Source organism: Neophocaena asiaeorientalis, unplaced genomic scaffold (genome assembly GCF_003031525.2).
Source record: "Neophocaena asiaeorientalis asiaeorientalis breed wild unplaced genomic scaffold, Neophocaena_asiaeorientalis_V1.1 scaffold445, whole genome shotgun sequence".
Classification (NCBI taxonomy): domain Eukaryota; kingdom Metazoa; phylum Chordata; class Mammalia; order Artiodactyla; family Phocoenidae; genus Neophocaena; species Neophocaena asiaeorientalis.
The window spans coordinates 944,485-957,453 of record NW_020172783.1 but is presented as its reverse complement, the minus strand read 5'-3'; the positions used below and the strand labels follow the sequence as shown (position 1 = coordinate 957,453).

At 38.2% G+C, this 12,969-nt stretch overlaps 1 protein-coding gene across 1 annotated transcript; it reads right to left on the bottom strand.

Annotated features, from left to right (window-relative positions):
- Positions 1–2,774: 2,774 nt before the first annotated feature.
- On the bottom strand, positions 2,775–12,618 carry LOC112397408 (transmembrane protease serine 11F-like). The gene is given in 5 exon segments (XM_024741601.1): positions 2,775–2,933; positions 6,991–7,133; positions 8,357–8,442; positions 8,444–8,614; positions 12,359–12,618. Coding segments are annotated over 5 exon segments (819 nt in total).
- Positions 12,619–12,969: the final 351 nt, after the last annotated feature.

The following is a 12,969-nucleotide window of genomic DNA, read 5'->3' as shown; positions in this document are numbered from 1 at the left end:
TGATAAATAAAAATGCTAACACTAAAATAAAAAAGGCACCTTCTTTATAATCTTAATGCATTTGCAGCATCATCTGTACTGATATCAGTTTGCAATAATATACTTTGCATTTTTTAAGCAGGTTTTAAATATTTGACTTTTCAACTTTATTATTCAACAGGAAAGCCTCACAACAATACCATGGGGTAAATAGCTTAATGTCTCTTATGGTAGATGGAAAATATGAATCAAAAGTTATCGCGTGATTCCCATAACACCAGTCAATAAGTCAGGATCAAACTAGAAATAGGATACATAAATCCTATTTTAAAATCTACTTTTCCATTTCTTAGATTTTCCTGTAGCCTTTTGCATTTCTCATTTGTGTTAAAATGTCATTGAGTTGAATTAAACTAATCATATAATTATTTAAATAAGTATATAGTTTCACAGACATTTGCAAAAAGTTATCACAGTCTTCTGAAATATAAATAGAGGTACACAAAAGCACATATCCATTCTTATAGAAACTAATTAGTAGAAAATAATTTTTTTGTAGGCAGATTTGTTTTCTTGTTTTTACCAAATGATGCATTAGGCTTTAACATAAAAAAAGATATATCATCAGTCAAACAGATCTTGAATATGCTAAATATTCTCCAGAAAGCTTTGGCTTTTTCTGTACGTACAAAAGGAAGCATAAGAATTTAAATTTTTACTCTGTTTTTCCTGTTGATATTTAACTGTTAGTAGTCATCAACTCAGAAATTTGGTGACCTTTTCTTTTAAAAAGTGTGTGTGATGACCCTTTCATGTTTATTATATCTTAATATTGATATTAAATAATAACTAGGAGTTTTTTAGTTATATTTATCTTGTTTGCATATATTACATATAGCACATATACATGTAAATTAAAAGTTTTAGTTATTAAAGAAACTAAGAGGCTAAACTTTTCTCCAGTAAATCAGAGCAACAAGTCTAGTGTTTGAGGTCTTACATTTGAGACCTGGATGTGAAAACAGCTGCATCTGTAGTCACAACCCTGGTGACAGATGACCTTGTATCCTATGACTACTTGTGTATAAGAAGCCTTGGTTCAATATACATTACTGAGACCTAAAAAGTGATTTTGAAAACCTAGTAATTCACCTAATTGTTTTTACAATGTAATTTTAAGTATTCTGAAATCAAATACATGATTTTAAAGAAGATACAGTTTTTTAAAAGTATATTGTTTTATTGAGTCTTAAACAAATGAATAATAGTTGATAGCCCCTAGTCTATATTGAGAGCCTGCTGTGTACAGACACTGTTCCAAGTAATTTACTTGTAAGCATGCATTTAATCCTCATGATGATCTTAGGTAGGTACTATTTTTATTCTCACTGCAGAAATGAAAGAACTAATGCACAGAGATGTTAAGGACACAATTTATACGTGGCAAAGCCAATGTTCAAGCTCAGGCAGCCTGGTGCCAAAGCCTGTGCTCTCCACCCCTAGACTTGGGGCTGGTTTAAGCCCCAACGTCATTCACTCATTTGACAAATTAAGTTTATTTACATTAAAACTCATAGAGACATTCCTTTCCATTATAACAAACCTTTATATAATGTATAATATATGCCAGGCACTATCCTAAGTGCTTTGTACAAATCAACTCTCCTAACCTGACATTCTGGTAGGCATCTGACTTGACAGAGAATTGAAGACTTATAAAAGCACCATATGCTAATGTAGGTATATCTAAATAAATAATTGGATGTCTCATTCCAACAAAAATCTTGCTGTGGCCTCTCCCGTCGCAGAGCACAGGCTCCGGACGCACAGGCTCAGCGGCCATGGCTCACGCGCCCAGCCACTCCGCGGCATGTGGGATCTTCCCGGACCGGGGCACGAACCCGTGTCCCCTGCATCGGCAGGCGGACTCAACCACTGCGCCACCAGGGAAGCCCTAGAGTGCTTGTTTTGTTATTAATCATTTGAAACTCAACTCTTCTAGCCTTGGTCCCATTGGTTCCTTTTATCTTCTACCCATGGAAGAGTGTTCCCAAGAGTTGTCTTTATTCTCCTTTTTTGGTCTAACTCCAAATGATGCATGGATGGCAAGATGCTGTTAAAGAATAAATCAGAAATGCTTAGTAACAATACAACATGCATCCTGAAGCTAGTGCTTGTGTGTATAACCCAATGTTAACAGCAAGTTCAGATACATTTAAACATCTTTTAAATGGCGACTCTTGTGGTTAATGATAATGATCCGTATTACTATTTATAAACCCAGGTTAGAGTTCAAATTATATTACAAATCCCACACTTCTCCATTCTAGCCATTGAATGTCCAGTCATCAGTCCTAGAATGTTGAAGCCCTGAATCCTCAGGGATGATTGCTGTTTGATATTTTGCTATATGAATCCCAAGTGCTCCAAGTAGTGTATAAGGTAAGATTTTGACAGCCCTGGCAGCTCTTCATATCCTGTGGAAAGTGATGTTCCCCATCTTCACTTGGGGGAAAGCATTTATAAATATTCATCTGATTAATAAGATCACAGTTCTCTTGTGAGAGAGGAGTTGGTGCTACTTGTCATTTGCTGTGTCTTCTTCGCTTAGGGTAGAGAAATACTTCTGTCACGTGTATACAAAGTCCACCTCATGATATTAGATTGGTCTGACTCTGAAGTACTTCTTGACATCCAGCACAAGCACTGATTCAAACCACAAGAATATAAATAATATACAATATGCAGGAGTTTTAGCTCTGTGTGCCATGGATAAAATTCATGGTCAATTCACACTAGATACCAGTCTTTGAGGCAATCCAGCCTCGATACTGACTCACTCTTGTGTAGACCCCAGGTTTTTTGGGAAGAGCACATGATTGTCCCCAACTTACTATACTGACAAGGTACCAGATGTCATGATTATCATAAACCAGAGGTCCACCACAATCTCCCTAGAGAAAAAAATATATTTAAAATTGTTAACATCAATAGGAAGGTCACTGCAGTCATCTCTCTTCCACAGGAAAAATGGAAACTGGTACACAGAACATGCAGCCAAACTAGAGACAGATTATATGATGTTTCTCTCAACTGAGTTAAAATTTTGTGCTAAACTTTAAAGTGAATTGTTTTCTAGAAAGACTAACACTCATTCATATGGAATGGTTACATTATTTCTGGTTCAGCATCCCTAGATTTTTTTGCTAGTATTATTAGACGCTTTAAGCATGGGGTTTAGTAAGCATTTATCTAAAATATTTAACATGAGGTTGGTATTTGTGCCTAGGTAGAAATTTTCTGTGATCTCTTCTGAATGTCTTAGCTTGACTGTATTTTATGGACCTAATCTTGGTCTCCTTTTCTGTTACTCACCTAGTTCTAATTTATGTTTGCTTTCTGAATTTTATATAGATTAAATCTCTTTTGGATCAAGGAAGATTAAGTAAATAAACAGTTGTAAGTGTAGAGATTAAAATTGTGGTCTCAGTAGTTGAACTGCCCAAGTTTCAGGTCTAGTTCTATTAATTACTGGTTGTGTAACCTGAGGTAAGATACACAGGGTAACCTCTCTGTGCCTCTTTCACCTCCTTCATTTATTTTTTCTTCTATCAGCTATTTATTGAATTCCTATTATGTGTCCCAGGCATTCTGATGGACATTGAGGATAAAACGATGACCAAAAATGAACGGTCCCTATGCTCATAGAGCTTGACATTTAGGTTAAAAAAACCACAATATTAAATAAGCCTACAAATATGCAAAATGACAACTGTGATAAGTGCTATGGAAACACACAATGGGGGATTCGACTAGTCAGGGAGGAAAGGGATGTTTGCCTTGATGAGATGTAATTGAGCTGATATCTAAAAGAAGAGGAGGAAATCATGAAAAGAAAGGTGTGGATAAAATGTGTTCTAGACAGAGGGAACAGCATGACAAATGCTCTGGGCATGAAGGAGCCTGGCATATGCAAAGGCCTGTAGAAAGGGGGACTGGAGAGAAGACAGCAACAGAGCAAGTGGTACATAATGAGGCCATAGAGGTAAGGAGAGACTAGTCTATATGGAGCCCTATGGGTCTTTTACAGACGGTTTTGATTTTTATCATAAGATAAAAGCAAAGGTAAACCACTGAAGTTTTAAGTGTTTTAAGGAGGGGGTTGACATGATCAGATTACATCTTGTTAGAAACTGTCCTGGCATTCATTTGACTAATGCACTAAAGGAGCATAAGAATGAATATAAGGGAGATAAACTAGATGGTTAATGTGGTTGGGGGTTGGAGGGAAGGGAAGGGGAGGAGAGGGAGGTTGAGAGAAGAGAGAAAGGCAAGAGATGGCGGAGAGAGATTTTAGGAGGTAAAACCCATGGGATTAGGTAATCAATTGGATATGGGATAAAGAGAGAAATTAGAATGATTTCTAGACTCTGGCTTATTTAACATAATGAAAGGGAATTCCATTCATAGAGGTACAAAACATAGGAAGAAGATCAGGTGGGGAGGGGAATAAGAACAGAATCATGTACAACATTTGAATCTGAGATGCCTTTGAAACATCCAACTGGAGCTGCCAAGTAGGAATAGAATATATAAGTCTGGAGATCAAAAAGGAGGTTAGGACTAAAAGTATAAATGTATGAAACATCAACAAAAAGATGATAATTGAAGGTATGAGAGAGAATTAGATTCTCTGGGGAGAAAGTATAGAGTGAAAAAAGAAACAGGCATAGGATAGATTAACATGTATTAGATGGGATTAAGAGAATGAGCCTGAAAAGGAGACAGAGAAGGAGCAGACAGATGTAGGATGAAAATCATTACAAGCCAAGGGAAGATGATATTTCAAGAAAGAGGGAGTGGTAAGCATTATTAAATGCTGTTAAGAGGTTAAAAAAAAAAAGAAGACCAAAGAATTTGTATAACGTCATTAGTGGTTCATTGAAAACATCAGGAAGAGAGATTTTGATGAAGTAATAGGGCAAAAACCATATTGAAATTGGTTTGAGGAGTTAGTGGGAGGTGAGGAAATTGAGACCATGGGTAGAGACATTTTCACAAATATTTGGTGGTAAAGAGATAAGATGAGAAGCTAGCTGGAGGCATTATGGGTCAAAAAAGAATTGGCTATTTCTTTTTTTCCCTAACTTAAGAGATCTGAATAGAGAAGGATCTAGTTACAAGAGAAACGTTGAGTCTGAAAAGAGAGAGAGAGGACATAATTGCCAGTGTAAACTTCCCCAGAGGCCAGCAAGAAGAAGAAATGGAGCAAAGGAGAAGGGACCAGCCTTAGCGAAGAGGCAGCTCCTCTGTTGTGATCTAAGCTGAAGGTGGATGACAAGGGTCCGGATGAAGGCATGTCTGTATGCTTGGTGCTGGGAAGATGGGAAACTCCCCTCTTTTGACTTATATTTTTCTTTGAAAATTGGGAAACAAAATCATCAGTTGAGAATAAACAGGCAGGAGAAACTGAAAGTTAAGGAAAGTAGAAAATGGCGGAAGAATTCAGAGAAAGGTAGATTTAGAAAAAAACAAACTAACAAAAAGAGTAAGGTTGTCAGTTTTGTTATCTGGAACCTATAGTGGAACCATGGGTTCTCTTGTATTTCTTCCAGGAGCATTTGACTTTCCAGATACAGTCAGAGAGAGAGAGAGACTAAATAATTGAGTTCTTCCAGGTTTGGGACTTTGTCAGACAGAAATACTGGGAAGAGAGAGCATCAGGTGGGCTTGGGGTATTAGCAAAAGTGTTTAAGAAATGATCACAGGGACTTCCCTGGTGGTCCAGTGGTTAAGACTCCATGCTTCCACTGCAGGGGGCAGGGGTTTGATCCCTGGTGGGGGAACTAAGATCCCACATGCCACAAGGCATGGCCAAAAAAAAAAAAAAAAAGATCACAGTGAAATCTAAATTGGACAAGTGGATGGTAGATGAAAGGAAAGGATTAATGGGATGTGAAATAGCAGAGAAGCTGTGCTCTACAGGTCTCTATGAAATTGAAGGATGATATTCAGCCAACAAATATTTGTGCCAGGCACTGTTTTAGGTGTTGGTAATACAGCAGTAAAATAAAATAGATGCTCTAAAATGTGTGCCTTCATGGAGCTCACATTCTAGGTTAGTGAAAGAGACAGATAATAAGCCAGTTAAATAAAATATATTGTGTGCTGAATGGTACAAGAGCTAAAGATAAAAATAAAACAGAGAAGGGACACAAAGAATATATGTGTAAGTTGTGTATGTTGGGGGTGTGAGGGTTGGAAGGTTGGGGTGTAACAGAGTGTGGCCAAAGAAACAGAAGTAGTTGAAAAGCAGGCAGAAGGATTGACGATTGTTGTTAAATAGGATGACTTGGGGATTTAGTGTTGCTGGAAATGGAATAGTTTTTGGTGACAAAGCTCAAGGTGTGACCCTAAGAATAGGTGACTGAGGAGGAGTGAAGATCACTGGAGGTTAGGAGATCTAGGAACTAAGAATCCAGCGTTTAAGTGAGTTGACCTTAATATTGCAGGCCTTGGGATGGAGACAAAATCTGTTTCAGGTGTCAGTCATGAAAGAATGAAAGGGACAAAGATTTGGAGGTGGGGGAATAAAAACAAGATGCATGAGAGATGATGATAGAGCTGAATAAAGTGGTCTTCAGAGGAGAGGTTTCTCTGTCTTTTGATTCCAAATTTGTTTAAGAAAATAACAATAGAGCATAAGAGTTATTGTGTGAACCAGAAATTTGGAGCAATAGACTTTAATTTCCTAATTTGTAAAATAGGGATAATTATAGTAATGCTTCAATCTCATTATATTAAATGAAATAATGTATAGAAAGTGCTTAGCGTTGTTTTGGCATAGTAAACACTCAGTACAATCATTTTTGTTATCATGTCTATTTAAGCAAACTGTGTCTTTGGTAAAATTCATGTCATTTTTTTTCTCCCAGGTAAAGTATATGCCCAAATTAGAAATAGTTAATGGAAACTTTCCTTTTAAAGTTTTGACCTTGACTTTGGACTTACCTTACATGCATCTGCTTTTCCATCCATGAATCCAGCACATAACATTCCTGAAGTTATCAGGCCATCATACACATCCTTTCTGTTACACACATCAGTGCTTATGGTTTCCACCCTGGCTTGCCGAAATCTATTTTGTGTAGGTCCTATTACACAAACAAATGTAAAAACGAAAAACATGTTCTTTGAATAGAGTTATATCTAAGACTCAGAAGACACATAAATTGTATATTTCTAGGAACAAAAGCATTAAGATTTTTATTATTTAATTATTGTCTAATTTTATTTTCTGTGTCAAAAATGCCTACATGCAAGGAACAATACACATACATGACCCAATATTATATCATATTTTTGGCTCTTCAAGAGTTATTGGAACCCTCAAAACTACATGCAACATTGTGTGTGTATGCCCTTTTTTTTCATGAGAAGAGGGTTCATCACACTGATCTTGTCCAGCTTCACATTTTTCCATGTAAGGGAATTGAGGCTCAGAGGAGTTCATTGATTTTCCAAAAGCTACTCAAGAAGAAACCAGGGTACAAGCAGCACAGGTCTATTTGTCCTACTCTATGCTGTATAGCAGCTGTCCCCAACCTTTTTGGCACCAGGGACCATTTTCGTGGAAGACAGTTTTTCCATGGACCAGTGGGTGTAAGTGTTGGTTCAGTTGGTAATGCGAGCGATAGGGGGCAGCAGATGAAGCTTCTCTCATTTGCCCACTGCTCACCTCCTGCTGTGCGGCCCAGTTCCTAACAGGCTACAGACTGCTCCCGGGCCACGGCCTGGGGGTTGGGGACCCCTGCATGTTATTTCAGGTGTTTCAAAACATGAGAAACAAAACAAATGCCCAAGATACAGCAACAATATGACACCAGCAGAGAGTAAGGCCAGTGGTTAGGAGGAGAGAATACTGCACAACTGAGTCTCAAAACATTTACAAAACACTTTCATGTTTATGATCACTATATATCCTCATTAAAATTAGGAAGAATTTATACCAAAAAAAGTATATGAAGTATATGCTAGCCGGGAGTGTTTACATCTGGCAAATATACAATTTGTAATCCTTTACTCCCTTGTACTCCCATAGCATTTTGTTCCTTATAGTATCTAAAACGGTCTGTTCTATTCATTATGTTATTGACCTCTCCCTTTCCTCACCACTGCTCCAATTAATTGTGAACTCCTCAAGGACAGGTATCTGATTCCTTTTACTTTTTAACCCACAGTACCTTTTTCTTCTCCGAGCCATACACATTAGAAACATCCACATTTTAATGAAGAGTCTAAAGCGGTATCCCCTAGATGCCTCATTAGATCCCAAGATAAAATTGTACTAAGAAGTAAATTATGTTGAACAGCTCACCATCATCTACAATGGATCCAAACCTTGTGACGAATACACTTGTTTTAGATGGCAACTTTATGGATGAATCTGGGAGGCAAACTCTGAACTACATTTGAAAACTCAACTCGGGTAGCAAGCTGAGCCAAAGCAATGTTATTTTCATTTGTTTCTCTATGGTAATTCTCATGAAAGGTAATTTTCCTCACACTTCGTGGCACTGCGGGTGGTGTTATAGTCGTGCCAACAGTAGCAATCCATTGACTTGGGTCTTTATGTCTGCAAAATATAAAGGGTAAAATGTGTGATGCTTAACTGTATCCTTTAAAAAAAGATTGAGACCATATTCTCCCCAACTATTGGAATTATGCTCCTGAAAAATCCCTATGGTGAGAGAATTTGCAGTTGATGACCTTATGGAAAAAAGAGGTTAAAATATTGATACAAATGAGAGTATGAAAGCCCTTAAAATATTTTACATACTCTAAAATTAAAGAGAGTACAGTAACTAAATGGAATTCCATACTATGTTTGGAATAATAATAGTAATGGCTACTATACAATTAGTTTCTAATATTTTAATTCCTTGTTTATTAGAAACTCTTCAAATTTGATTTCTTCTATAATTTCAGTGAAGTATGTAGAAATTAATTTTGATTTGTTTTGGATATTATGCACCATAAGAGGTATTTTCCTTCTATATGAGACACTCCATCCATTCTTATTTTATGACTCACCTGTCAGTTCTTGTTTACTGGGTCTTACCTTGATCTTTGAGATAAAGTGCAATTTGTCTGCTTCACAAACCCTCATATGTACACAGGATTGTTTCTCCACCCAAGGCCCATACCCTGCCCCAATACTCAAGGGCTAAGCAGCCCTATTCAGTGTCATGTTGTTAGTGCTCCCACCGCCTTTGACCTGGCCTAGTCAGTCCCTCTTACTATTTTTGAGGCTCTTCCTCAACACAGATGCTTTTCTCTACCACAAGGTTACATAACAAGCAAATTCTGTTTACTCCTATCATCTCTTTACCTCCCTATTCTAATCTAAAGCCCAGTTCCCTCTTTGTCTAATTATCCCTTTCAAGAATGACTAGAAATATATAGAAACTTGAAATTCTCTATGTAGAAGAAAATTATTTAAAAGCAAATCACACAGAAGAGAATTCAGAAAGGGGATTTCCTTGTTCATGCAGGATTACTGTGTTGGTGAATCATAACTTTTAAGTGTATTGAAAAACCTGAAAGATCAGTAGTTTTCAGAGTACTCTGCACTGCCCCAGGGATGAGCAGGCAAGCCTAGGGGTGGAGGGATTGGGATATGGGGAGGGCTCCTCTCTCATCTGTTTTTGTTTTTTAATTTCCACTTGGTTATGTATATAATTTGTTTTTTCTTTTTGTCTGCGTTGGGTCTTCATTGCTGCACGTGGGTTTTCTCTAGTTGTGGTGAGCGGGGGCTACCCTTCGCTGCAGTGTGCAGCCTTCTCATTGGGGCAGCTTCTCTTGCTGTAGAGCAAAGGCTCTAAGCGTGCGTGCTTCAGTAGTTGCAGCACGTGGGCTCAGTAGTTGAGGACCGCAAGCCCTAGAGCGTGGGGGCTTCAGTAGTTGTGGTGCACAGGCTCTAGGGTACGCAGGCTTCAGTAGTAGTGGCGTGTGGGCTCAGTGGTTGTGGCTCGCAGGATCTAGAGTGCAGGCTCGGTAGTTGTGGTGCATGGGCTTAGTTGCTCCACGGCATATGGGATCTTCCCGGACCAGGGATGGAACCCGTGTCCTCTGTATCGGCAGGCGGATTCTTAACCACTGCGGCACCAGGGAAGTGCCTCTCATGTGTTTTACTTATTTACACTTTAAAGGGAGATTTTATTCAAAGCAGAAATCTTAGGGCTGAAGCATTCATTTGAAAACTAGAATTCTGGAAGCTACAAAGACATATGTTACTTCAGTCCTTAAGGAGCTTGTAAGCTAATGGAGTGGACAAAACAGGAATACCCATCTCTTCATGCATCATCAACCAGAAAGGGAGTCTCCAGTCATAGGCACAGTTCAATATGTTTTGTGGATAAGAACACTAAGACTCACTAAGAAGTTAAATGGCTTGCGCAGGTAAGTCACATATCCACCTGGTTACTGTCAGAGAGAGATGACCTAGGTCTCATGATATCCCGTCAAGAACTTTTTCCCTACACACTCTTGTTTCACAAAGACTGGGATCATTTTTCATGGACATAAAGGTACTAACATTTGTCTTAAATAAAATTTTTAAAAATACACTAATTCTGTAGGGAAAAAACATAAAAAGTTTAAAAGTATTTGGATAATTGTGAAATTGTCTTCAAAGAATCCTTATTTTTCCTTCACAACAGTACACTGCATTATGCAGTTACATGAAATTATATCACCTGCGAAATGGAACCCTTTCTCTCCAGGATCATTACCTTTCCCAACTCTTTTATATTATTATTATTACTGGCATAAAATATGCTATTACATTTCTCATATTTTAAAAAATCCTTCCTTTGAGTCCACAACCACCCCCAACTGTCAAATTTCTCTGCTCCCATTCATTTAAAAACTCCTTGAAAGTGGCATCTAAACTCACTACATCCAATCCTTCTCCTTCTTTTCTCTCTTGAATTCATTCCCATTCCCATCATATAATCACAGTTTCTTTTATCAAGGTCACCAGTTATCTCGATTTTTATCAAACTCAATGGCCGATCCCCATGTAGGTCTGCCAACACACAGAGATGGCACTGGACCTGCCGAAAATGTATCTCAGTCATTATAGCTTATATTCTTCTCTAAATGTATTGACATTCTGGGCTTATTTATTTTTAATTTATATAAGCAAAGATCAGTTACAAAGCAAAATAGATGACACTCCCAAACACGAGTGTGAAGATTGGAGGAGTCTGTAAACATGAAAAAAAATCAGAAAGCCTTGAAAAATTAGTGAGACTCAAGTTTACCTAAGGCATGATGCTAGTCATTTTCAGGGTTGTGAATTTATGTGAGTCCCTTTTCTCTTCTTTCATGAGAGAGTGACAATCACCTTAAATTCATTAGGTTATTCTCATTGCACGTCTGCTCCATAAATAAAGGTGTAGGCATCTTGAAACAATTTGGGTGTTACCACAGAAGGATGATCAAGCACCTCCTAGACACACCAAGGATAGTTTCCTCTGAAAGGGTGTGTGAACAGTGCCACTGGCCAGGGCTTTACTCAGAGCTTTTGTGTTTTGAGGGTTTAAAAGGAAAAACTTTCTGTACCCTGATAGTGAAACCTCAGGGAGAAAAGATAGTGTGTCCCTGGTCTTGGGGCAATAGCGTGCCAGTGCATGTCTGTGTATGTGAAGTGATATAGCTGAGTGTTAAGAGCTACAACTGTGAAAGCCCAAGCAGAGAGCTCCTTTTAGATTGTGTGTGATCAGTCTTACATTCTATGAGGGCAGTGATAAAGGCTGGCTGGTCTCTCTCACCATCCACACACCTCTCTGGTCCATAAAAGCCCACACAGTTCTTGGATAATGCAATTGGAAGGGAGCGCTTCAAGAGTGATACCTTTGATTTTTTTCTTTTTTCTTATTTGATTTTTTTCTCATCACTTACTAAAGTGATGGTGGATGTTGATAGTTGGAGGATAGATGGAATAATATTTTTTAAAGTGGCTGAATTTTCTCTTTAAATAGGTAGAAGAGTTTAAATTTGTTACATATATAATAGTCTTTAAACTAAAATAATTTATGGTATAGTAGAAAAGATCACACTGGTGTCATGATGCTACAAGAGAATATGTTGTAAGAGCCATAAGAATGATGCAAACCAAACATGATAGATACGGAGAGAAGGGTGAGGGGATGAGTATGTTTGGGGCATAGAGCAACCATAATGTATTTAGGGGACAGGGTCCATCCAGAATGGAGTAGAGGCTAAGCTGGTGAGATTGGACTCTTCCCAGCACTAAATTGATGGTAATTAATAACTGAGTAAGGAAGACTAGCAACAGCTCTAATAAACTTACTTGCGGAAGCAGTGAGCGGCCGTGAGCAGCCAAGTGTTACTGATGAGGCTAGCTCCGCACTGATGGCCTGCCCCTATGAGCTGGAGGCTGGCCTGCCATGGCCACTCCCCTTCCATAGCTGTTTCACTTCCTTGGACAACCCTTTCAGTAGAAGACGATGCTAGTAATGGCATGTATGAAGATGTCATCCTTATTCCACAGTCTGTCACAGAAACATGCGTTAGTTTGCTTTCATGAAAAGGAATGGAAGAAAAGCACATCCTGATTTGCACTGCGTGCAGATGGTTAGACAGTCCATTGAACCTGCTATTCTTTAACCCATTCCTAGCACTCAGTCTCTGGGGTTATTCTGTAAGGGTCCTACTAATCCTATTGAGGTTCAGAAGAAATATTTACCAACATTTCAAGGCATCAAAACCAGGAATTAACTTCGGTCTCCATATAAAGCATATACGGATGAATAAACAGGTGGGTAGATAAATTACTGAGCATAAAAATGTATAGATCCTCTGCTAAGGGTTTCAGATACATTTATAGCAAAATACTTTTCAAATGAGAAAACTCAGCTCTGGAGGAGAACGTAAACTACTGGAGGTCACCCAGCTGGTAAA